The sequence below is a fragment of the Dendropsophus ebraccatus genome, chromosome 15 (genome assembly GCF_027789765.1).
Source record: "Dendropsophus ebraccatus isolate aDenEbr1 chromosome 15, aDenEbr1.pat, whole genome shotgun sequence".
In the NCBI taxonomy this organism is placed as follows: domain Eukaryota; kingdom Metazoa; phylum Chordata; class Amphibia; order Anura; family Hylidae; genus Dendropsophus; species Dendropsophus ebraccatus.
In genome coordinates, this window is record NC_091468.1 from 4,499,499 (window position 1) to 4,526,859 (window position 27,361).

At 42.5% G+C, this 27,361-nt stretch overlaps 1 protein-coding gene across 3 annotated transcripts in view; it reads right to left on the reverse strand.

Annotated features, from left to right (window-relative positions):
* The window catches only part of LOC138773881 (follicle-stimulating hormone receptor-like), a 93,108-nt gene that overhangs the window by 45,599 nt on the left and 20,148 nt on the right, over positions 1–27,361 (reverse strand). For 2 of the 3 annotated variants that reach the window (XM_069954351.1, XM_069954350.1), the window contains exon 2: positions 2,841–2,912. In XM_069954351.1, the coding sequence (XP_069810452.1) occupies positions 2,841–2,912 (72 nt within the window). Of the gene's footprint in view, positions 1–2,827; positions 2,913–27,361 lie in introns of all 3 variants that reach the window. The other variant, XM_069954352.1, reaches the window with a different exon arrangement.

A 27,361-nucleotide genomic window follows, 5' to 3' on the forward strand; every position in this document is an offset into this window, starting at 1 on the left:
AGGTACAGTCATTCTGTGGGGGTTTGTTGGCCATTGTGTACACTGCGCAGAGTCTTTGCTTAGTAAATAATTATAGGAGTTATGTTTTTATTCAGCGTCATTAGAATAAGGCGACTAATGCTGAGCTGGTATCATGCGGCTCCAGCTTTGTTCTTATGCAATTTACAATTTCAGCATTTGTTCACAGCACCATGAAATTATATGATGATGAAATTGTAGTGTGAACGAAACACCAATTAAAACTCCTAACTAAACACTTTCCTTTTTATTGATCGGAGCTATTTATAAATGTTCATTTTCTAATTTGGTGTTGATGAAAAAAAAATGACGCCGGGCTTTTAAAGTAAACAAAATGTTCAGCAGTATCCGTCTTAAAGGGGTGGATCGGGCTGTCCCATGGATTGGCCTCCAATATCAAACTGGTTGGGGTCTGAGTCCCGGCCGCTTATCTCAGTAAAGAAACCTCAGCACTTGTTCCTCTTCCAGGTTTATATCGTCTGTTGTACTTATTGTGGTGTTTTAGGGGGTCGCACTATAATCCTGTATAATTTCTGGCCTCTTTGAACTGTGTTTGCCCCCGCACCCCACCCCATTCTAACAGTGTAATATTGATGGCCTTTCCCAAGAACCCCCTAAGAGATGTAGAGGAGAATGAGTCTAATTCTGGTGTCTCAGCCATTGAACTTACTTTACTGAGAAGCTATTGTATAATGTCCCTGCTGTCACTATGGCAAGAGTCCAGGAGGAGGGCTCTTTATTTCCTACCCCCCAACTATGATTGACAGCTCTGTCAATCATAGCTAAGAGGAGGGGCCAGAAAAGCTCTCAATACAGCGGGTTCTGAGTCAGCAGATTAAACAACGGGAGGGATTCATCATCACTGTACCCGGATTACATGCGCAAAGCATTAAAACAAAACAAAAAATAAATAAATAAAATAATAATAAAAAAAAACAAGAAAACAAAACCAAGAAAAGCAAATATGAAAAAATTTGCAATTTTTTGCTGACGTACGCTCTGGTCAACTTATGAGGGGTCAGGGGGATGCAGCAAAGCACGGAGGGGGTTTTCCTTCCTTCTACCTTCCTTACCATAATTTTTACCTCTGCACAGCCGTAAATGATGGCGAACATCTTCACTAGCTCAGAGACTGCCCCACCTCAGCCTCAGCTTCACCGGATGTACTAAGAGGCAAGCACGTCTCAATAAATCCCGCATGGGACATAGGGGTAGGGACAGACAGCAGCTGATAAGTACTGGAAGACTGGAGATTTTAAAATAGAAGTAAACTACAAATCTATATAACTTTCTAACACCAGTTGACTTGAAAGAATATTTTTTTTTTTGCCGGAGCACCCCTTTAAGACCTAGGAGCTCATACCTGCTTAAGACCTAGGCCTTGCATGCTTAATCCAGACCTAGGACTCCCACGCATGTTTTGTAAAGACCTAGAATGACATGTCTAACTAAGACCCAGGACCTCCATGTTTAATGCCCGGTTGGTTCGTGTAACCTTTTTTACACTTTCTACCCAGACCCTCATGGCTCTCGAATAAGGACAATGTGCAGACAGCTGGCCGAGCTTTACAACAACAATATTAGCCCATTTGTAAGACAAGAAAATACAATATAAGAGTCAGATAAGAAGGAAGGTCAGCAACACATCACAAGCCAAATTAGGACAAGTTTTCGGATGGAAGATGAAAGAAAATGGAATTTGAGAGATAATGGGGAATTGTTATTTCTAGTGAAGATCCTCCCTTTAACACCGTGTTGTTTTTGGGCCCAACATCTTGTGCTGATTAATTTCCTAATATATCTTTATAGCTTCTGGTGCTTTGTTTTCCCGATTCAGATAAACTCCCGGGCGCCTGCAGACTCCACTAGAAGAAGCTTAGAGGCATCGTGCCCACGTGTTTTATTATTCAAAGCCTCGTATGGCCCATGACTCTTTAGCTCCCCGTAACAGACCCCAGTATATGCTGCCATGCTTGTGCCTGTTCAGACCTTGGTGCGTTCCTTGGCTCATGGTGTAAGGCCAAGACTGGGCTCTTAGCCATAATTTAATATTTGAATTCAATGATCATTTGCACCAGTCTGAACATGGCTCTACTCCTTCTGCTCTGGTAACTGATTCTGCACCACACCCATCTCTTCCTGGTTGAGTTACTTCTGTTCAGTAAACAGTTAACCTTTGTTTTGCCTGTGATTGACCTCCTGCCTTTCCACTCACTCTTTGCTGTGTCAGTCTGTGGGCCTTGTCCAATCCTGGGCTGGAAGGGGTCCTTGGCCTCCTATAATGTGTATTATTGCCCTGTCCTCTATGCTGGCTATTAGTCCTATCATAAGCGTGCTAAGCGAGTCCTTGTCTCTTTATACTCTGTTTCACTATACCTGGTTTTCTGATCTTGGCTTTGGTTTCTTTGAACTCTCTCTTGGACTGTGCTTTTGTACCGCCTTGCCAGTTTTGTTTGACCCCGGTCTGTATGATTACCCCTTTGGTTTTTGTTGGTCTTGTCTGCATTTTATGTTTTACACCACAGGCTAGGGACTGTCACTCACTCGCTGGCAGCCATCTAGGGCTGTCGGAGGAAAGTATGCAGGGACAGCTGGCGGGGGACAGTGTACCGCTCACAGTCTGTGTCTTCCTTTCTTTGGCCGAACTCCACCTCCTGTGCTGATATAATGCACTGACTATTACTGTTTATGTAGACATGTTCAAATCATGGAACATTACCAATGGATAAGGACCCCCATCATAAGTCAAGGTGATTGTGCACTGTACATCTATGGAGGGAGAAAAACAATCAATGGTGAACTAACATACATTGTGTACATACATATTGGTGAGTTCTTGAAATCCCGAGAATGTTCCATTAGGTATAACCACAATTCTTGTATACACAAGTCTCCTATAAAAGAAAGAAAGAAACAAACACAATGAACATAAAATATATAAAGTCAGAATCAAAGTACTGACCAGAACATAAACTGGTGCACAACACATCTTCATTTCTCTGCTATAGTCAGAGGGGGAGATTTATCAAAGGGTGTAAAATTTAGACTGGTGCAAACTGCCGACAGCAACCAATCACAGCTCAGCTTTCCTTTCAGCACTGCCTAAAGCTGAGCTGTGATTGGTTGCTGTGGGTAGTTTGCACCAGTCTAAATTTTACACCCTTTGATAAATCTCCCCCATAGATTTTTATGACGTAAATAGATAACGTATATAGAATTGGACACTATACACAAGAAGTCACCACTCAGTGTGCTAGAGCCATCAGAGAGCACAAATACAATCCTTCATTTCCAACAAATATAGAATGGAACTCACCTCCCAAGATAGTGGGAATGCAGGTTTTTTTTTTTTAAATTAAATCTTTAAATGTTAGCAGATTTAAGGGGGTACTCTCACATGGAAAAGTTAAATAGAAAATAGTAAAGTTATTTTATTTTGTAGCTTGAACTTACTATGTAATGTGTGAATGGAAATAAAAAATAAATAAATAATCAAAGAGGACTACACATTTTTTTTTTTTACTGATTAGAGCCAGATACTGAATTGTTAGTTCCCCCTCACACGTCTGTGGTTCTGTCCGCAGTTGCCAACAGAACAAACGACCAATAAATTTTAATTTGTTCACATGTTTGTACGTATGTCCAAGGCCATGATCTGTGCCGCAAAAAAACTAAGGAAAAAAACCCCAAAGGTCCCAGTTTGGACCCATATCTGTGGCACAGATGGCTATTTTCTATGTAGTGGTCGGTGCATTACAGAAGAATATTTGAAGTTCAGTCCAGGGTCACAGGTCCTTGGCTGCACTACAGATGTGTGAATGAGGCCTTGATGTTTTTTTATCAGTTTTTAGCGACATGGAATACAGAAAAAACAAACAAAACATAAACAAAGACACAATAAAATGGACACTATTGACTAGAATGAGAACATTTTCTAGACATGCTCTGTGATCTGTGCAGTGGTCATTTTAAGGACGCATGGGGCAAGTTAAGATGTCAACTTTAGATATTGGGGCTGATGTACTAACAAGACGTCAATTTTAAGCTGTAATGCAGTCAGTTGTGTCTGTCGCCCTTAGAAAATCTGGAATGTTCTTCACAGGTCAAAACTAAAACCTGACCGTCCCGCCACACTAGAAGTGGCTGTTTTTAAGAATGGAAAACCCATCAAAAATGGCAGTCTGCTTGGTAAGTCTGTTGGTTGTGTCAGGTTTTGAAGGACACACCCAGGACAGGCCAACTTGGGAAGTTTTGGACTAAAATGGAAAATTTTTTGGAAAAGTTTTTGGAAAATTTGTGTTGTACACCTTTAGTAAATATGTCGGAACACTAAACTGTTTGGGAAAATAGACAAAAACCCAACAATTTTCTTGCAGAAACATATAAGTAATTGAGCCCCATTGTTTCTGGTATCACCTTATTTTCTGTAATCTGCCGCTATTGATATGAATGACACCTCCAGAAAATTATCTGTACAGAACAGGAATTGTCAGCTTAGTGGTCAGAATCAAAACTGAGGGTTTTCAGGATTATTTTTAAATACAGATATTTAAAAGAAAAATTAGAAAAAATATTACAAAATAATTCTTAAAATATATGTTTAACATAAAAACTTGATTTAACAATAAGTCATCCTCAAATGACGTCGTCCCTTTAAACCATTTATCTACCAGGACAATGTATCTAGTCACAGTGAACGGCTATGTTTACACTCCCTCAAAATGATGGCCGTTTTCTATTGGAAAGTCGTCATTTAAAAGGCAAATAAAGGGCACGATTTCAAAACAACGGCCTTTTTTGGTGTAAGATAATGCCCTCTCAATAAAAAATGGTCGCCATTTTAAAGATGTGTGACCATAGCCAAATCCAAATGTCAAAAGCGCTCTGCGTGCTACAGGTCCTTCCCACCAGCAAAGGGCGCAGAGCGGGCGGGCAGAACAGGAAGTCTATCTGGTGTAGTTTAAGCCTATTGCTGTAGAGCAGGAAGTGATGTCAGAGGGGGAGTGGTCTTTTTGTGTACGGCCCCATCACGCTTTTGTTTACTTATTTACTATGTGGTTAGGACGATGTATAATCCACAGAACAACAGAGAAATTTGCAGAATAAAAACACTGCAATTTCTCCCACTTCCATCAATTTTACTAATTTCACTTTAACAATCAAAACAGTCATTAACTTTGCAATTTTCATACAAAAGCCGAAACTTCAGTGACACATCATTAACAAAACAAACGTCTAACTCCATCCATGATTATTATTTAACGTCAGGTTAAACGGATTAATGTTTTGAGATTAGGGGAACACCCCGAGCGCACCAATATCGTTTTCACCAGTTCCAAAAATTCTTGTGGTCGTGTAACGGCACCAAAGTCTAAGTGAAGTGAACCTGCTTGGCCTTCCTCCAAACAGAAAAACAAGCAGATTTAAGGGAAGTCGCCTCAGGCAGAATCATATTGTTTGTTCTCAATTTAATCCAAACTAAGTAAAACGAGTTTTTTCCAATTTGCTTAAAAATAAACATTGTCTCACAGAGTTTTATTTCCTTCGGAGCGTCAGGAAGATATAGAGAAGCAGTCAGAGGAAGCAACTGCAATTTTTTGTAATTATAACTATCATGTTGTTATTGTAGTAAAATTCCTGCAATGATGCAACTTTGGAATATCAGATGTTCTGCTTCATCGGAGACTCGTGCTTACGGATAATTTGTTAGTATTTTATTGGAGTTAATAGAGACTTACCTGACTACGTTCCTGCGCTTTCTTCCTTTTTTCATTTACGCTGTCCACTAGGGTTGAGCGAACCGGCTGAGGTTCGGGTTTGTATGAACCTGAACTCTCGGCTTGTGATTCCCGCTGTCTGCCCGCTCCGTGGAGAGGGTGGATACAGCCGGAGGACTGCCTGTAAAACTGGGATACAACCATAGCCATAGGCTGTATCCCAGTTTTCCAGGCAGTCCTCAGGCTGTATCCACCCTCTCCACAGAGCGGGCAGACAGCGGGAATCACAAGCCGAGAGTTCAGGTTCATACGAAGTGTCTCTGTAGCTCAACATCTATTCAACTGAATGGGACCTGGGCTGGAGTTACACATCCCCACTCTGTACACTGGGCAGTCGGGGGCCCAGCAGATGATTGCACTCTGCCAACAAGTACATTTTGCCCAGAAAACCCTTTTTTTTTTTTTTTTTTTTTTTTTTTTTTTTATTTAATTTATTTCTTTTTCACAATATAAAACATAATCATATAATATTATACAAATGCCATACAGAATTAGAGAAACAACATTAGCATCTAACAGCGGGTTGCGATTAAATCACCAAGATATACAATATTGTCTAAACATATAGTTCCACCGCCTAGCACAGTTTCTCTGTTATTTCAGAGACATATGGTCCCACCACACATATTTCCCAAAACCAACCCCCCCCCCCCCCCCCCACTCAGAGAGAGAAAAGGAAAGCAAAAAAAAAAAAAAAAAAAAAAAAAGGAGAAACTCATAACGTAAACATTCACTAAACATAAAAACATAAAAATCTTCCTCAGTGCCAACCCAACCACTTCCCCCGTCTAGGTCCCTCCATGCTTCTAACCCTCTCCACCTGATTTAACCATTCCTGTTTTGATGGACCGGAGTCACTCAACCAGTTCCTCAGGACCACCAACCTAGCTTGAAACAGAAGAGTATTGACCAGAGCCTTTAAAACCCTTTTAAAGGACCAGGATGGAGAGCCATTTGGTTGAGGGATATTTGCACTACATGATCCCACATACATTTTCTAGGTGTCAGAGAATCTATAAGGGCCAGTTCACACGGAGGAAAACAAACTCTACGCCGCAGAATCCCGCCAGCTTCCATGTCATACTGGCTGTCTATGGGAGGGCTCGCGCCTCCTCTCTCCATGTGGAAAACTCTTCCGAGTGGAGAGAGGAGATGTGCGAGCCCTCCCATAGACAGCCAGTATGACACGGAGGCTGGCGGGATATAAATATGGTTCCTTTTCCATCTCTAAGGGCCAGTTCACACGGAGTAAAAATATCAGAATTCCGTAGCGGAACTCTCTGCTGCGGAATTCCGCCAGTTTTACACTGTGTGAACTGGCCCTTAGAGATAGAAAAGGAACCATATTTATAAATATTACATTGTTTCCAACAATATTCATAAAAGTTCCATCTTCAAAGTCTATTTATCTCCCATTGCAGACACCTGTAGTAAGGAGCGGCATAGGACCCGGGGGGAGGGGGATGCCGCTCAGGTTTATTAGCCAGTACACAACAAAGATGGTTTGAGAAATAAACAATCCTCTGGTTCTGAGTCCCTTTAATTTATTGCAGTCCCAAGTAATGACCTTTGTGTATTACTCCTAGGAAACAGATGTCTTGTTACAATATTTGCCCCAATACATGAAGAGATACTGTAGCTAATTGAATCTTGAATTACCAGGGTGTCCTTGCTCCAGCAAACCTATATGATACATGGCCGATTCATCACTTTTACCATTAGAGGATAGACGGCCTTACTAATGCTGGTTTTTAATCAATTTTCCATTTACGTCCTTTATCTTCGCATCTGCAGTGAACACAACCCAACTATTGCCGCTATTAGACTCCATATATTATTGGGGGTTTTATCTCTCTTCTTCATCATCTTTACTACTGTCTTGTATCCTTGTGAAGCTATTGCCACTTATTAGCTTGTACTTGCCTTTTTTCCCTTTTATCTGCTGTAATCTATATGTGCATAATAACCCAGATAATGGAAACAGCTAAGAAAATATATCAGATAATACTGGATGTCCAGAATTTATACATTCACTGGAGCGGCTTGATAGAATCAGTAATAATTGATCGCGTTCTCTCAGGCATAAAGATTAGATGTCTCTGAGCTTTCTTAAGGTGGTAAAAAAACTTTTGCAAAAAGTCATGTAGTAAATTGTAAGAGGTGGCTGCAGTAAGCATGCTGTGCACGTGGGGAGAGCTCTAGGTGTGAACATAGCCTTAATGTTGGCTTATGTTGGAGTATGTTAGGTTTTGGCTGTGCCCGGTTTTAGGTGACGTCTTAGGGTCATATTACACAGAGCGATTTTTAACGATTAACAACTAACGAGAAACGATCGCAAACGAGATTGTTTATCGTTAACCTGAAATCATTCACCATATTACACAGAACAATGGTCGTTAGTTACGATCGTTACTATGCTCGTTATTGTGATGGTTACTATGATCGTTTACACAATGAACAATGTGCAATTACACTGAACGATTAGTGAAAAAACGCGGAACTTAAGCAAATGAACGTGGAATGACAGCGAACGATTAACAATAATTTTAGGTTCAGATCTAAATCAACGATTAACGACATACGAAAGATTTTTCGATTGTCGCCTGCAATTACACTGAATGATTATCGTTTAAATTTGAACGATTTAATGATTTTTTACACAATAATCGATATGTGTAATAGGGCCCTTAGTCTATTATAGCTGTCAGCATCTGGTGCTGCAGTAGTAGTGGCTGCGAGTTTCACACAGAAATCTTCGGTGATACCAAGTGCAGTTATGGTCTATGGCTCTACATGAAGCCGCTCCCTACTTAACCCTTTAGCTGCTGGGCTTTAAACAATACTTTACCTACCCCCACTCCCGACCGGCTTCGCCAGCTCCCTGGTCACTGAGTATTGCAGTGAATTTGCTGTGATACTGTACATGTGAATCTGCCCTTACACTCCATAAAACTTTTATGCCTTGTTTTTTTGTGCGGGTTGTATTGGCAGTGGCGACGCTGATCCTTTGTCCCGTTTAGCATTCTTTCATTGTGTTACTGCATCAATTCATTGCAGTACTGCATCATTTTTGTGAAGACGCTGCAGTATTGCAACAGTGCCTGGGGGTTATTTTCCATTTCCTGTCAGCGTTAAAGCACAGAAAAGCCACTGAAGCCAGGACTATTGGTAATAACATTATATTAGAAAGTTATATATCCTAGGGTGATAGTTTCATTTATATACAATTTGCTGATACTAGAGTACCTCTTTAACTGTGCTACTGCCGACTGGTCCCACTTTTCTGCCCAACTGTAAGTCCTAGGGATATCGGAGCATTGGAAGCCATTGTTAGGCAGCTGCTTAAGGTAAAGCCTGGTTCTGTAGTCTAGCAACCCATCAGCATTGTGAATGGATCCACTGACTCAGTAGATGCAGTTCCTTCAATATCTGCTGGCCTGGTGTGCATCAGTGCACCCTTCTTTTTATGGGTAACATATGTAATACTTTTACTTTTTGGGGTGGATACTAATGGTTCAAAAATTGAATTTAAAAAGCTTGATTCCTGTTTTGTGGTATTACTTATTACTGCCACAGATTAGGGCTATGTTCACACTACGTAAAAGTATGGCCATTGTTACTGATAGCAACAACGGCCGTACTTTTGGCACGGTGGAACAATGCCTTACTTTCAATGGGATCCCGGCCGGAGCGTATACACATCGTATACGCTCCGGCCGGGATCCCGTACGGGGCCGGAAATAACTTGTCAGTTTTCTGCGGCCGCAATTCAATGAATTTGCGGCTGTAGGAAACCCTGTCAGTTCACACTATGAAGCGAGCAGCTCCGGCCGCTCGCTCCATAGTGTGCAGGGGGATGCGGGCGTGCGCTGATGTGCCCCCATTAGAGCTCTGCGGCCGGACAGATCATCCAGCCGGTACTTAAGTCCGGGCAGAGACCGGCCTTTCCGTGACCCGACCGGGGTCACGGAACGGCTGGTCTCTCACCCCCGTGTGAACATAGCCTAAAGCTGAATTCTTACCTAGCAAAAATAGTACGGTACAGTGAAAGCCAAAAAGCCAAATGATGTTATACCGGGTATTACATGAATACAGCACTATAATATAATATGTCAAAAATACTTAAAGGGGTACTCTGGTGAAAATATTTTTTCTTAAAATGAAGTGGTTTCAGTAAGTTATAGATTTGTAATTAACTTCTATTTAAAAATCTCCTGTCTTCCAGTACTTATCAGCTGCTGTATGTCTGTCTTAAGTTATAAGTTTATAGTGCGCACTGAGAATCAAACCCCCTGACACGCTGATGGTTAAGGTGGATCTCAGTTTATTTACCCTGAGGTGTGTGTTCTTCTTCTAAGGCTCATGTCAGTACTTCATTGGCTGAGATACATAGTTACTTGCATAGCCCTTGTGTTACTTACGTAACCCTTAAGGAGTGTAATCATTTCTACGTGTATAATAGGTCAGCGCCATCTTGGAATGGCTTCACTAGATATACAGGATATGACATCCTGAACATTCTGGGCCTGAAATATATGGATGATGGACAGAGCTGTAAATGATCAGCTGGGACTGTTCTAACCTACGTTGATGATCTCAACTGAATGCGCCCAGACTGACATTGCATTTGGCCTGACTAAAAGATTATAGTCAGAGATATCAGGGTAAAACTAGTGTTTAATGAACCTGCCAAAACGTTCGGGTTCAGCAATATTAACCGGACCCGGACCCGGACTCTCTGCATTTGATTCCCTGCGAAGTTGGATGCCGCCCTAGGGAGTCCTGGAAAAGATGAATTCAGCCACAGTCCGGATCCATGTTTTCTTGGCAGCCCTAGCCTGGTATCAATTCTCAGTAGGAATCGAACGCCGAGCGTTGGGGGTCAGATGCCATTTCCGACCCTGCACACCAGTCCCAACCAAATAAGTACAGTGATGGCAAATTCAGAGTCCAGAGAAGAAACCAGGAGAAAAGTCAGGGGTCAGAACCAAGAGTCAAGTCGGAATCTATGGCTAGCTCCTGGATATACAGTAAGCTGGAATGGATGGTCCAATCACGGGGAGGTGGATGCCCTGGATGAGTGTTGGTGTTCCCTCCCTGAGGAGCAGAGTCTTAGTAGCTCCCAGTTGTCACCAGCGTCCACCACAAGGCAGGTTGGACTTCACTGTGGGAAACTCCCAGGTCGGATCCTCAGAGAAGGACCTCCGCGGCCACTGACTGAAGAAATGAAGCAGTGCTGGAGTCCGGGACTAGGTGCTCCATCTCTGTGGTAGAAGTGCAGCATGTAACGTTGGGACGTAGTTCAGACTAAAGCTGAGCTGGAAATAGGAATGGACAAATAGCTATAGGATGGCTAGGAAGTTACAGATAGCCGGGGAGCACAGACATGGTTGCTCACTGTCAAACAAAAACAACTGAGCAAAGAGGTGGAGACTATATATACCCTCAGGAGAACATGCCAGAAGGCTCCAGAGTCTGTGGCTGAGCTTATAAATACAGGTGGACAGGCTCATGTTTGCCACTAGAGGGAGCCCAATCCTCAGCCAGCTCAGAGCAAGAGAAGCTGCCAGAGGACAAGCAGGCTGATGGTGAGGGAGATGATCACAGTGCAGTGCCACCCAGAACAGGTAGGGGGCAGCGGTCACAGCTGCATGCTGTTACATAAGCCACGGTGCCACATTGTGTTACATTACTAATCCGAACCTGAGAAGTAAAATTCTCTTTCCTTTAGGATTCACTGTAGATCTTAGTTTCAAAAACTTTTTAAAATACGTCTTTAGAATACTCAGGATGTGCTTTACTGAAGGTGTCGTGAAGGAGAATCCTTGATGTTCAAGGATAAAGGGAAAAGTTGTGGAGGGGAAATATAAAGGAGCTGACGACAATGAAGAAGATGTTGATGAAGTTAGTTAATGGGTTATTAATGAGGATGCTGCTGGTGTATGCCAGCCAGTGCGGAGGCTACAAACATTGGAGGATATAGCGGTGACTGTACCTGCTACTCTAATGACTACAGCAGAGATAGAAGATTGCCAGAATATACGGTCACCAAGCCGGAAGGATAAGGACAAATCCCCCCCCCCCCCACCTGATGGAAAGGCTGGCTATGGTTAGGGCACCTTCCAATGAGATATATATATTATATATATATATATATATATATATATATATATATATATATATATATTATATATATATTATAGGAAGGTGCCCTAACCATAGCCAGCCTTTCCATCAGGTGGGGGGGGGGGGGATTTGTCCTTATCTTTCCGGCTATATTCACAATGCTCCTCATTGTCTCCTGCTTGTGAAAGGGAGAAACCAAAGATAAAGTGGAGACAGGCTGAATCCAGGCAGTGTAAGTCACTGGAGTAAGTCTGCATGTAATAATTATAGGGACTCATCTACTATATCACTACAATACTGGTTCCTTAGATAATTCAGACATTTACTCTTCAGGGGCTCCTAATGCATGGGGGACATAGAGAGAAGGACGAGGGCAGATCACAGTGTGTGTGTGTGTGTGTGTGTGTGTGTGGGGGGGGGGGGGGGGATGTAGTCAGCTCACCTCTATGTAATGCAATGGCCAAACACATCTAGAAGGATGCAATGGTAACCAGACACAACCCACGCAGAGCAGTATTGATGAAGTGACGGTTCCAGCACTTCAATGTCCCAAAAAAAAAATTTGCAAAACAAACCAAGGAAATACAGGAGCATGAGTATACAGGAGTATAGGTATACAGGAGAATGAGTATACAGGAGTATAGGTATACAGGAGCATGAGTATACAGGAGCGTGGGTATACAGGAGTGTGGGTATACAGGAGCGTGGGTATACAGGAACATGAGTATACAGGAGCGTGGGTATACAGGAGCGTGGGTATACAGGAGCGTGAGTATACAGGAGCGTGGGTATACAGGAGCGTGGGTATACAGGAGCGTGGGTATACAGGAGTATAGGTATACAGGAGCGTGAGTATACAGGAGCATGGGTATACAGAAGTATAGGTATACAGGAGAATGAGTATACAGGAGTATAGGTATACAGGAGCATGAGTATACAGGAGTATAGGTATACAGGAGCATGAGTATACAAGAGTGTGGGTATACAGGAGCGTAGGTATACAGGAGCGTGGGTATACAGGAGTATAGATATACATGAGTGTGAGTATACAGGAGTCATTGTCCCTGTATACTGAGGAATATACATCTGTGTCACTGTTGATCTGGTATTAGCGCTCGCACCATCTTCCCTCTGTAGAAGTCACCGACAGATTATGTCACCACATCAGCGCCACCTTCCACTCTGACAGACGTCCAACATGTATCAGCAATGAAGCAAAAGCCAAACACAACAAACTCAGATTTGGATTAATCTAATCTCATTTTTTTTTGGAAGGGAAAACAGTTAATGCTATTTAAATACAACAAGATGGCTAAAAAATAGGGATCACCTGACATCACCTGACATCACCTGACATCACATGACATCACCTGACATCACATGACATCACATGACACAGCTGTTCATAATGAAAGGGATGATAATGCCTGGATGCAGGGGATGAATAATGGTGCGTTTACACAGACAGATTTATCCGACAGATTCTGGAAGCGAAACCCAGGAATGGATTTGAAAAGAGGAGAAATCTCAGTCTTTCCTTTATGACCAGTTCCCTGTTTATAGTCTGTTCCTGGCTTTGGCTTCAAAAATCTGTCAGATAAATCTGCCTGTGTAAACGCACCATTAGCATTAGTAATATACTGTATGTATAAATGATTGGAGTCTGTCTGTGCATTATATATATATATATATATAGAAGAATAAATACTATATAGGCAGAAAAATGATTTTTTTTCTCTTTATTACACCAAATGTACAGTATTGATTAAGAGCAACAGAAATGACTAAAGCTCAATGCTATCCATAGTGTCTGCAGTTCTCCACAACTATCTATCATTTCTTTTATGTTTATTAAGTTGTTTGTTATTATTATTATTATTATTATTATTATTATTATTATTATTATTATTATTATTAATTTGTCATATTTTGTTACTAATTTTCAAATCCAGAAAAATCCAGAGTGGAGGATCTGGCGGTGAGGGTATACAGCGTATACAGCCAAGCACCGGATACATTTCTGAGCGCCTCTCTGGTTACTGCAGACTATAGTACAAGGATTCTGTGACCACATAAAGGCTCCAGGCTGCAGACTATGAAGGTGTATATAGTATATATAGTATACATAGTAGTATATTTATAGAGTGAGGAACGTTTTCTTTCTATTAGAGACAAACTGCTGCAGAACTTCTTTTTACATATTAAGGCGACTATTCCTGCTATGATTTATTGTTATAAAATGATCACATCCTTCTCAGCATTAATGTGGTAATGATGTGTAATGATGTTTTGCAGCAGTGACTTAAGGGGGTACTCCACTCACACATAACTTTTGATTTGTTGCTGCCCATTGTGAGACTAACAATTCCTTCCATACCTGTTATTATCTATTCAGTCTTCTTCCCCCAGTTCTTAGCTGCTGCTTTCTGATGAAAACACAAAAATCTGCGTGAAAACTTTTCTCTCTGTCTCCCCCTCCTCCCCCCCCCCTCCCTTCTGAGACGGCTGATGTAAACAAGTCCATGGCAGGCTGTATCTGTAACATTGTTGCTTAATTGTAATGCTGGGAGGGTTAATCACAGTTCATTATCAACTTGTTCTCAGAATAACCCTCCCAGCATTACAATGAAGCTACAATGTTGCAGATACAGCCTGCCATGGACTTGTTTACATAAGCTCTCTCAGAAGGGAGGGGAGGAGGAGGGGGAGAGAAAGGCTCACACACAGATTTTTGTGTTTTCAGCAGAAAGCAGCAGCTGAGAACTGGGGGAAGGAGACTGAATAGATAATAACAAATATGGAAGGAATTGTTAGTCTCACTATGGGCAGCAACATATCAGAAGTTATATCTGAGCGGAATACCCCTGTATACTGTATACCACACTCTGCAGCTGCTGAAGAACCTCTATAGATTTTTCTGCATTGGTCATCTAAGGCCGACGGCATGAGCAGGGAGAGAGACGTCTTTATAGCGCTGCTCTGTTTGCTCTATATACATGTCAATGTGCTTTCTGGTGGTATTATTATTATTATTATTATTATTATTATTACTACATGCTTTGTACAGTTTGTGTTCACCTGGTTAATTTACTTTAATAATATTTGCTGTGTTACATTACCAGTGAATAGTCAAAAGGGTGATCCAGGCTTAGAGAGACATTCTACCAGAAACAGCACCACTCTTGTACTCAGTTTGGAACTGGAATTGCAGCTCAGCTCTATTAAAGTAAATGGAGCTGAATTGTAATACCACACACAACCTGAATACAAAGGGTGGTGCTATTTCTGCAAGAAAGTTTCATTTTTTTCTAATCCCGGATAACCCCTCTAAGGTAAGAATAAGCATCGGTCGCTTTTCCAGGCGTTCTACGTGAAGCAAAACTTTTGGCTCTTAGAGTAGTAAATACTGTACTTCATCAACAGAATGGTCTCCCGATAAAATGCAATTTCCTTCCGCTGGATGTATCTGCGCTTCACAATGTGAGGAGGAGATGGTCAGTTTGAACCAAAATAACCTATAATGTATTTCTGCAGAGCATCAATCGGACAGAGTCATCGGTCCAGAACGATTTGGCGGACATGTGATGTTCTGCAGCGCGGAGCCCATCTGATGGATCTCTGCTTTATGGTGAACAATCCGCCCGTGTGTCGCTATTTCTTGGAACAATTCTCTCTTTTTGGTGCCAAATTCGATTTGATATTTAAAGACAAGTAAACTGCACAGAAACGCGACCTCTACGCGTCTATAATCGGTGGAATAATCGTGTCAACCCGGCTCAGCTTTAACCCCATTAGGAAAATACCATTTTTATAATAAAAAATAAATAAATAAACAAACAAACAAATAATGAAATAACAGAGGATACAAATTGTAACACTTGTGCTTCGCTGTATTCTTGCTGGTGTGGTCTCTGTACAGGAGCCGGGCTCCACCATGAAGGTATAAGGGATTTTGTAACATTCCATCATACTCACGGGTATACGGACTCTGTACAAGAAATCTCCAAGTCACATGACCAGAGAAGTGTACAACAGCAATCACTGACAGCCGGCAGATTACACTGAAGCGTTGTACCAGAATTGGTAAACAGAAGCATGGTCATATGAAGCCAAGGTCGGGGCTGGCAGCCAGTCAGATCCAAAATAGAAACAATATATTCACAAATGAACAGGATCCAAGAAGGTCTGCAGCTCAGGCGAGGTGCGGCGGCAGGTTTCCATGGCCAGAAGTGATCAACCACATACTGAGCCTGCTTTATGGGACATCCACCCGTAACTTAAAGGGATTGAGAAAATATTTTTGTATGTAAAAGTACTTGGGGAGGGGGGCAACCCCCCCTAAAACATACTCACATTTCACAAATCACCAGATGCTACCATCTCACATTAAGGCTATGTTCACACATAGTATTTCCATCAGTCTTTTTCCAACCAAAACCAGGAGTGGATGCCAGTTGGTTTGTATGGTATTCCATCTCAGCCATAATAACCCTGCTGAGTGACCTCAGGCAGCCTCTACCAGGGGAGCACTTATCTAACTGATCAATGCTTTACAATAGCATTACATTGATTAGTATAAGCAATTAAAAGACTGGTTATTATAGTACCCTAGGGCGACTTAACAATTTTTTTTATCCTTCTTTTACAGTAAAAAAGTCAATGGAGAAACAGATTAAAATGGATACACACAAACGCGTCCGTTTTCTTAAGCGTTATCTCAATTAAAAGAATTTGTGAAACGGACGGCAAAAACACAGTGTGGACCCGGCCTAACAAAGGTAAAAACAGATGATATTAGGTCTACCCTCCTATTACCTCTCCTGTTCTCATCAGTATGAATGTAATTGGTGTCACTATGGCTGGAAGTGTTAGAACTGTTATAATATCACAATATTAATTCTATCAGATTTTTTACTGTACAGTATATTAAAAAAAAGCACGAAAAAATGTGAAATTGTTTTCTCCCCCCCCCCCCCCCCCCTTTTTTTTTTTTTTTTTTTTAAATCCCACAGCCCCCCCATTATACATTATAATAGTCACCTTAACCCACAGGAAAAAAAAATACATCTTATGAAGAAGTTATCAAGAAAGGTAAGGGTAAAAAAAAAAAAAAATGGTAGCCTTAAAGGGGATATCCGGTTGGGTAAAATACATGTTGAATTATCTCCCTCCTGAATACTAACAGTTTGTTTCATACTTGTTATTATCTTTTCTGTCTCCTTCCTCTAGTTCTGAGTCTTCAGCTGAAGACACAGAAAACTGCGTGTGAACTGTCCTGTCTGTCTCTGTCCCTCCTCCCCCCTTCACTCCAAGACAGCTCATGTGAGCAGTGTCCCTGGACAGTGGTCTATGCCGGTTTCTGTGAAGACCATCCCAGCTGGTGCTGCAGTACAGGCCGGGTGAACTTCATTTATGAAGAATTGGGATGAGGGCACATTTGGGTGTGCGGCCGCATCCCAATTCCCCATAGCACACAATGGAGCGTGCGGCCGGAGCTGCACTTTCTATTGTGTGAACTGACATGTCTGTGCGGCCACTATTCAATGAATAGTGGCGACAAAAAACTGACATGTCCGTTTTCCATGCATCCGATTGCAATCCTGGCCGGAGTGTCTCCTATGTGTTTTGTATATATCTACTATGTGTATGTATATATCTACTATGTGTATGTATATATCTCCTATGTGTATGTATATATCTCCTATGTGTATGTATATATCTACTATGTGTATGTATATATCTCCTATGTGTATGTATATATCTACTATGTGTATGTATATATCTACTATGTGTATGTATATATCTCCTATGTGTATGTATATATCTCCTATGTGTATGTATATATCTCCTATGTGTATGTACATATCTACTATGTGTATGTATATATCTACTATGTGTATGTATATATCTACTATGTGTATGCATATATCTCCTATGTGTATGCATATATCTACTATGTGTATGTATATATCTACTATGTGTATGTATATATCTAATATGTGTATGTATATATCTACTATGTGTATGTATATATCTCCTATGTGTATGTATATATCTACTATGTGTATGTATATATCTACTATGTGTATATATATATCTACTATGTGTATGTATATATCTCCTATGTGTATGTATATATCTCCTATGTGTATGTACATATCTACTATGTGTATGTATATATCTCCTATGTGTATGTATATATCTACTATGTGTATGTATATATCTCCTATGTGTATGTATATATCTCCTATGTGTATGTATATATCTACTATGTGTATGTATATATCTCCTATGTGTATGTATATATCTCCTATATGTATTTTATATATCTACTATCTGTATGTATATATCTCCTATGTGTATGTATATATCTATTATGTGTATGTATATATCTACTATGTGTATGTATATATCTACTATGTGTATGTATATATCTACTATCTGTATGTATATATCTACTATCTGTATATATCTACTATGTGTATGTATATATCTCCTATGTGTATGTATATATCTCCTATGTGTATGTATATATCTCCTATGTGTATGTATATATCTATTATGTGTATGTATATATCTCCTATGTGTATGTATATATCTCCTATGTGTATGTATATATCTCCTATGTGTATGTACATATCTACTATGTGTATGTATATATCTACTATGTGTATGTATATATCTACTATGTGTATGTATATATCTACTATGTGTATGTATATATCTCCTATGTGTATGTATATATCTACTATGTGTATGTATATATCTACTATGTGTATGTATATATCTAATATGTGTATGTATATATCTACTATGTGTATGTATATATCTCCTATGTGTATGTATATATCTACTATGTGTATGTATATATCTCCTATGTGTATGTATATATCTACTATGTGTATGTATATATCTACTATGTGTATGTATATATCTCCTATGTGTATGTATATATCTACTATGTGTATGTATATATCTACTATGTGTATATATATATCTACTATGTGTATGTATATATCTCCTATGTGTATGTATATATCTCCTATGTGTATGTATATATCTCCTATGTGTATGTATATATCTACTATGTGTATGTATATATCTCCTATGTGTATGTATATATCTCCTATGTGTATGTATATATCTACTATGTGTATGTATATATCTCCTATGTGTATGTATATATCTCCTATATGTATTTTATATATCTACTATCTGTATGTATATATCTCCTATGTGTATGTATATATCTATTATGTGTATGTATATATCTACTATGTGTATGTATATATCTACTATGTGTATGTATATATCTACTATCTGTATGTATATATCTACTATCTGTATATATCTACTATGTGTATGTATATATCTCCTATGTGTATGTATATATCTCCTATGTGTATGTATATATCTCCTATGTGTATGTATATATCTATTATGTGTATGTATATATCTCCTATGTGTATGTATATATCTAATATGTGTATGTATATATCTCCTATGTGTATGTATATATCTAATATGTGTATGTATATATCTCCTATGTGTATGTATATATCTAATATGTGTATGTATATATCTCCTATGTGTATGCATATATCTACTATGTGTATGTATATATCTACTATTGGCGACATTTATTAAAAGGCGAAAATGCCTTTTTAGGCACAGATTGGCCCGATCGGCATAAAAATATTCGCAAATAGGCCGTTACAGGGGGTGCGCCACATTTATCATTTTTCCGGTGAAAAAATGATACTGAAACCTACGCCAGCTGAGCGCTAGCTTCCAAAGTTCTTGCCGGGATGGGCTCCGTGCGCTGGGGATTTATGGAGAGGACATTTGTAAGTCCGGACTTTATAAATGTCCCCCTAGTGTATACACTCCGGCTGGGATTCCACTGATTTGCATATTTAGAATTAATCACAGATGTTGTTGTAAATTGCAACAACGGCCGTGATTAATTCAAAATATACCTTGTGTGAACGTGGCCGAAGTTAAAAAAAAAAAAAAAAAAAGTCTTAGGAGGAATTATTCAAGGTAACTAGCGATCCTGGCCGATCCCTTGCACACATTGTCTTGTCTGAACATGAATCCGTCTATACAAGTACAAGCACACAAGTGCACAATAAGCAGTGACCCCATGAACTCCTACTAGAAATAAAGTAGGACAAATAGAAGAAAGTTTCTTCTCTCCTTCGGAACTTTCTAGAACTTCTGGGCACTTACTGGAGCCGGCGATGTTAACATTGCGCTGTCATTTCTTAAGGAAACAGTATGCAGAGATCACCTTTAGTAGACAAAAGGCGACTCCGCAGAAAGACTAAAGATCAGCCTGTAATCTCTTTCATATAGTCCTGTCAGCGGGACGTCGTGCCCACGGCCACATCACATGTTCACAGCAGGTAATGGCCACTTGCTCCAGTTTTTCCTATTCAGTCCGTGTTCTGGATAAGAACATTATGATTGAATTTTCTCTCTTTTGCTCATCAGGTTCCACAAACTCGTCGGAATGGCGTCTGTTGTAAATGGCGCTGTGTATATCTCATCTCCAGATACCACTACTGTAGACTTTATGCTTCCAGCAGTATTAATCTGCGGCCGGGCAGTAAACACGATGGATTGGTCCATCAAGGTGTCACTGTTTACTTTTCATGGGCAAATAATTCACCCCATTTAACAAAACTTCTGGGAACTTTACGGAGGGTTAGATTTCAGGACTGCGCTTACCATATCGGAAAAGTATTTACATGTCGAGCAAACACATTTATAGATGACTTTAGCAGCCGACTATAAAGAGTATCTGCTGCCAGAAGCTAATGGAAGACGTCCGTAATAAGGAGAAGCTGCTTGTACTGATGAAATGGTCCGATGATCCTCAGGGGAAGTGACACAAGACCTACAGAGCAATGCCGGAGCTGTTACAGATTGTATAACAGGGAATAGAGTCCAAAGATTGTGGGGATCTAGTCTCTACAGGGAAGAGCTACTGTATATAGTATCATAGGGAGAAGCAGAAGATGGAGTCATACTGGCAGATGTTTGATCAGTCAGAAGTTTGATCATGATGTGTAACGGGCAATAGGTCAGGGCAGGCACCAAGCAAGTGGAATAGTCAGGAAACAAGATGGGTTCAAACCTAAAAAGATACCTTTGCTGTTTGCCTCATTTCTCAGGCACTGGCATATATTCAAGGGGGGCCTTAAAGGGAAAATTAAAGCACCGATATGCATACAGTATATCCATACTGCTAATTTCTCATTGCTGATCACACGGGCAGTGCATACTTACCTTCCCAGTGTCAGAGAGGTGTATCACAGAGGTGTGTCTGTAACACTGTCTGCACAGCCTCTGCCTGCCCAGCTCTCCAGCCAATGCAGTCAACCTTCAGGCCGCTAAAAGAGTCACAGACACATCTCCGTGACACACCTCTGTTACACACCTCTGGACTCTAAGACACACCTCTGTTACACACCTCTAGACTCTAAGACACACCTCTGTTACACACCTCTGAGACACACCTCTGTTACACACCTCTGTGACACACCTGTATTACACACCTCTGTTACACACCTCCGAGACACACCTCCGAGACACACCTCTGTTCAGTGGTGGATTAAATGTACCCTGGGCCCCAGGCTGTCCACCCAACCTGGGCCCCCCCCAGTCAATTCGCCCACATTATAATCCGCTACTGCGCCCCCCACACACACACTGTCCCCAATAAACACTGCCTGCCTCCCCTCCCTGCTGGCCCCAATAAACATAATGTTTGGTCCCTTGCTGCTACCCCCAGTAAGCATTGTCCACCCCACCTCCACTGCCCCCAATAAACATATTGCCACCTCACCTGGTCCCCTGATGTTGCCCCCCCAAGGTCACAGCAGCACAGAGGATGTCAGGAGAGGAGGGTGCTGATCTCATAGGAGAGGTCACAGCAGCACAGAGGATGTCAGGAGAGGAGGGTGCTGATCTTATAGGAGAGGTCCGAGCAGCACAGAGGATGTCAGGAGAAGAGGGTGCTGATCTATAGGGGAGGTCACAGCAGCACAGAGGATGTCAGGAGAGGAGGGTGCTGATCTATAGGGGAGGTCGCAGCGCCCAGCAGCACAGAGGATGTCAGGAGAGGAGGGTGCTGATCTATAGGGGAGGTCGCAGGGCCCAGCAGCACGGAGGATGTCAGGAGAGGAGGGTGCTGATCTTATAGGGGAGGTCGCAGCGCCCAGCAGCACAGAGGATGTCAGGAGAGGAGGGTGCTGATCTATAGGGGAGGTCCCAGCAGCACAGAGGATGTCAGGAGAGGAGGCTGCTAATCCTATAGGAGATGGTCCCCCTTTATAGATGGTCCCCCTCTTTCCCCCTCTATAGATGGTCCCCCTCTTTCCCCCTCTATAGATGGTCCCCCTCTTTCCCCCTTATAGATGGTCCCCCTCTTTCCCCCTTTATAGATGGTCCCCCTCTTTCCCCCCCCTTATAGATGGTCCCCCTCTTCCCCCTTTTAGACGGTCCCCCTCTTTCCCCCCTTATAGTTGTCCCCCCTCTTTCCCCCCTTATAGATGGTACCCCTCTTTCCCCCTCTATAGATGGTCCCCCTCTTTCCCCCTCTATAGATGGTCCCCCTCTTTCCCCCTTATAGATGGTCCCCCTCTTTCCCCCTCTATAGATGGTCCCCCTCTTTCCCCCTCTATAGATGGTCTCCCTCTTTCCCCCTCTATAGATGGTCCCCCTCTTTCCCCCTCTATAGATGGTCCCCCTCTTTCCCCCCTTTATAGATGGTCCCCCTCTCCCCCCTCCCTTATAGATGGTCCCCCTTTTCCCCCCCTTATAAATGGTCCCCCTCTTTCCCCCTTTATAGATGGTCCCCCTCTTTCCCCCCTTTATAGATGGTCCCCCTCTTTCCCCCTCTATAGATGGTCCCCCTCTCCCCCCTCCCTTATAGATGGTCCCCCTCTTTCCCCCCTTATAGATGGTCCCCCTCTTCCCCCCCCTTATAGATGGTCCCCCTCTTTCCCCCTTTATAGATGGTCCCCCTCTCCCCCCTCCCTTATAGATGGTCCCCCTTTTCCCCCCCTTATAAATGGTCCCCCTCTTTCCCCCTTTATAGATGGTCCCCCTCTTTCCCCCCTTTATAGATGGTCCCCCTCTTTCCCCCTCTATAGATGGTCCCCCTCTCCCCCCTCCCTTATAGATGGTCCCCCTCTTTCCCCCCTTATAGATGGTCCCCCTCTTCCCCCCCCTTATAGATGGTCCCCCTCTTTCCCCCTTTATAGATGGTCCCCCTCTTTCCCCCCTTATAGATGGTCCCCCTCTTCCCCCCCCTTATAGATGGTCCCCCTCTTTCCCCCTTTATAGATGGTCCCCCTCTTTCCCCCCTTATAGATGGTCCCCCTCTTCCCCCCCCCCTTATAGATGGTCCCCCTCTTTCCCCCTTTATAGATGGTCCCCCTCTTTCCCCCTCTATAGATGGTCCCCCTCTCCCCCCTCCCTTATAGATGGTCCCCCTCTTTCCCCCTTTATAGATGGTCCCCCTCTTTCCCCCCCCCTTATAGATGGTCCCCCTCTTTCCCTTCTTATAGATGGTCCCCCTCTGCCCCCCCTTATAGATGGTCCCCCTCTTTCCCCCCTTATAGATGGTCCCCCTCTTTCCCCCTTTATAGATGGTCCCCCCCTCTCCCCCCCTTTATAGATGGTCCCCCCCTCTTCCCCCCTTTATAGATGGTCCCCCTCTTTCCCCCTTTATAGATGGTCCCCCTCTTTCCCCCTTTATAGATGGTCCCCCTCTTTCCCCCCTTATAGATGGTCCCCCTCTTTCCCCCTTTATAGATGGTCCCCCTCTTTCCCCCCTTATAGATGGTCCCCCTCTTTCCCCCTTTATAGATGGTCCCCCCCTCTTCCCCCCTTTATAGATGGTCCCCCTCTTTCCCCCCTTATAGATGGTCCCCCTCTTCCCCCCTTTATAGATGGTCCCCCCCTCTTCCCCCCTTTATAGATGGTCCCCCTCTTTCCCCCTTTATAGATGGTCCCCCTCTTTCCCCCTTTATAGATGGTCCCCCCTCTTTCCCCCCTTATAGATGGTCCCCCTCTTCCCCCCTTTATAGATGGTCCCCCTCTTCCCCCCCTTTATAGATGGTCCCCTCCTCTTCTCCCCTTTATAGATGGTCCCCCTCTTTCCCCCTTTATAGATGGTCCCCCTCTTTCCCCCTTTATAGATGGTCCCCCTCTTTCCCCCCTTATAGATGGTCCCCCTCTTCCCCCCTTTATAGATGGTCCCCTCCTCTTCTCCCCTTTATAGATGGTCCCCCTCTTTCCCCCTTTATAGATGGTCCCCCTCTTTCCCCCCTTATAGATGGTCCCCCTCTTCCCCCCTTTATAGATGGTCCCCCTCTTCCCCCCTTTATAGATGGTCCCCTCCTCTTCTCCCCTTTATAGATGCCCCCCCCCCAGTCAGTAAATAACACAAAAATAAGAAAATACAACTCACCTACCCTGCGTTCCCCCGTCGATCCTCTCTCCTTCTGCAGTCTCCGTCTGATGCGCGGCTGCCGGGGGTGTCCCGTCCTCTCCCCGGCAGCACGCGCATCACATAGCTCCTAGTGCCGCCTGGGCTCAGACTTCCGGTACACAGAGCGTCTCCAACGTGCGCTCCCAGTACCGGAAGTCAGGGCCCCAGGCAGCACTAGGAGCTGTGTGATGCGCGCGCTGCCGGGAGAGGACGGGACACCCCCGGCAGCTGCGCACCAGCCGGAGGCAGCCGGAGACTCTTGTGACCGCAAGCGAAACAACCTCTGTTACACACCTCTGTGACATAACTCTGTTACACACCTCTGAGACACACCTTTGTGATACACCTCTGTTACACACCTCTGTTACACACCTCTGTGACACACCTCTGTTACACACCTCAAAGAGATTAACAAGAATTCATTGCAATAAATGAGGCAAAAATAAAGTAGAGCTGAATACTGTAGTAGGAATGGCCGGCCTGTCACTTGAGTGGTGATGACTGCTAGACCGAAATTTTCTGAATTATTGGTAAATAAAGAAGCCATAAATCTCACATTTAACCCTTTTATCATTAATGTGCACTGTCGCTGTCACTTTCACGTTCGCATGCTGTATGACAATGGCCGCTGTTTTACAGGAACATTATTTTATTTTTATTTGGATTGCGGGCATGCTTTGGTGTGCCTGCAATCCAATTAACCATAGAACTCCCATACATTGTGTGCGCAGAGAGTAAACAACGGCCGTTGTTCGTGCACTACCGGCTGCAAATAATTGAAAAGTGTGAGCAACGGCCATTGTTCAATGCAATGCATTATTTTATTACAAGAACGGTCATTGTTTTAAATGCCAACAATGGCCGTTGTTGTCATATAAAAGTATACTGTGTGAACATAGCCTTACTGTATTTATACCAATCTTAGAGTCAGAGTTCCTGGAAAATGTGTATTAGTGAGCAAAGACAAGTATTTTTACAGGGACGTCTCATCGTGACAACCCCCTTTTTTTTAGTTTGATGCGATTCTGGCCATTCAGATGAATGACGCCTCTATATCACACCTACGAGGACATATAGGAAGGGATTGCGCTGCTGGGATGTCAATTGTAGAATTAGGCTTCAAATAATTACACCTAGTGTAAGGACGGCGCTTTACAGTGTTTATCCGGTTCATAAACGTTGGATTCTGTGATACAATTTCCGACACGCAATCCATAGTCATAGATCGTCCCAAGTAAATATTTGCATCCATTCAGCCACATCCCCTCTATGAGATAGAAGCCGAGCGGTAACAATGGGCCATCAATCATCGCCACCTGATTTACAGCTCTTCTAATCTTCCACTTGAATCGATTACCCTCTGCCTCCGGCCCTAGGACTCCGTGTGAACACCGCTCTTCAAGTGCTTTATTTGATTTATAATGGTCTCATCTTCTGGTTTATATAATTTTATAATAAAACTGATTTGTTTTTCGATAGCAACAATAAATCAGCTGAGCGAAGGCCCAGAGAAAACGGAATAAGCAAGACCATAAAACACACTTAGGGATAAGCAGGAGAATAGAAAACAAATAGGTAGTTATAGGACCTAAGGACATACAAGATCTATAACAGGTCAGGTGAGAGAAGACACATACAAAAGTTCATTAAAGTCTTCCCCAGCTCGATAGGAGAGGACGAGAGCTGAAGAATAGGAAGAGAAAAATCGATGAAATTACAAACCATCGTGGAATCAGTCCTGCGAGTCTGTAACCTAGAAATATGTGGAGCCGCACTGTACTGCACCTCTATATGCATCTGGTTTCATATGGAAGCATATACTGTGTTTTACATAGAGAACTCATATAGGATGTAATAGAATAAAAGATCATTGCACGCTCTGCTGGATGAAGGATATTCACCCATTGTATCCAGCAATCGGAGGTGCATTGTAGAGAGACACCGGGCCCCATAGTAGGAAGCCGTATAAGAGTCCGGGTGCTGCTGTATCACCCGCCATGTGCACGAGCCCTTAGTATTTTATGCCTTGTTATTATATTATATGCAAATGGCATGATAAAGGTACGCTACTGTACGGACTTTTTAGGATGAAAAGCAGGACTATAACTGTCACTAGTACATGCCCCCCCCCCCCCCCCCCCTCCAAACTCCATCTCAGACCAGCATTGAGGAGCCTAACATATGAATCCAGCGTTTTCTCTGGCCAGAAAGTCTGCACATTGCACAGGCTGTTTGTCTCCTCTTCCTGCCGACTCATCTCCCTGACCCCTCCCCCCTCCATAGACTATAATGGGAGGTGCAAGCCCGTCCTCACTCTGCTTCTCTCTACTGTAGACGGTGATAATGTTTTGAAGTAATGGGGGAGGAGGGATAACATCCTGTGAGGACAGAAGGAAGCTCTTTCGCCTAATAAATCAAAGCGTTTCCTCTAATTGCTTGTACTAATGTCCTCCCTTCTCTAATAATTCATTAAAAATGTGTAAAACAAAAAATAAAATGACAATGGCCATAAAGGTTTGGTCACATTCTCCAAATCAGAAAATTCTTTTAAATCACTAAAAATTATTTTCTATGTGAATTTTTTCATGAAGCCAGGAGTACGGTCTATGCCCTTTGATGCTGCTAATTGGCTGCTGCAGTCATGTGACATCAGGTCCATCAGTACAGGATGGGAGAGGTGAGTAACTGATTGTTATTTCATTTTTTTTTATTGTTACGGGCCCTTTTAGAATTTCTTTTTTATGTTGGATGACCCCTTTAATGTATTTGACCCTTACACTTTAAGTTCCTGAATTAAATTTTGTGTAACTTTCTATTGTCCCTTTTCTTGATACCATACAGTCCATGTTAGCCCATGTACATGTGCGATAGGGTTGAATGTTTCTATACCCCCCACCACCCCACCCCCTCATCTTTCCTTATATACGGGATACTC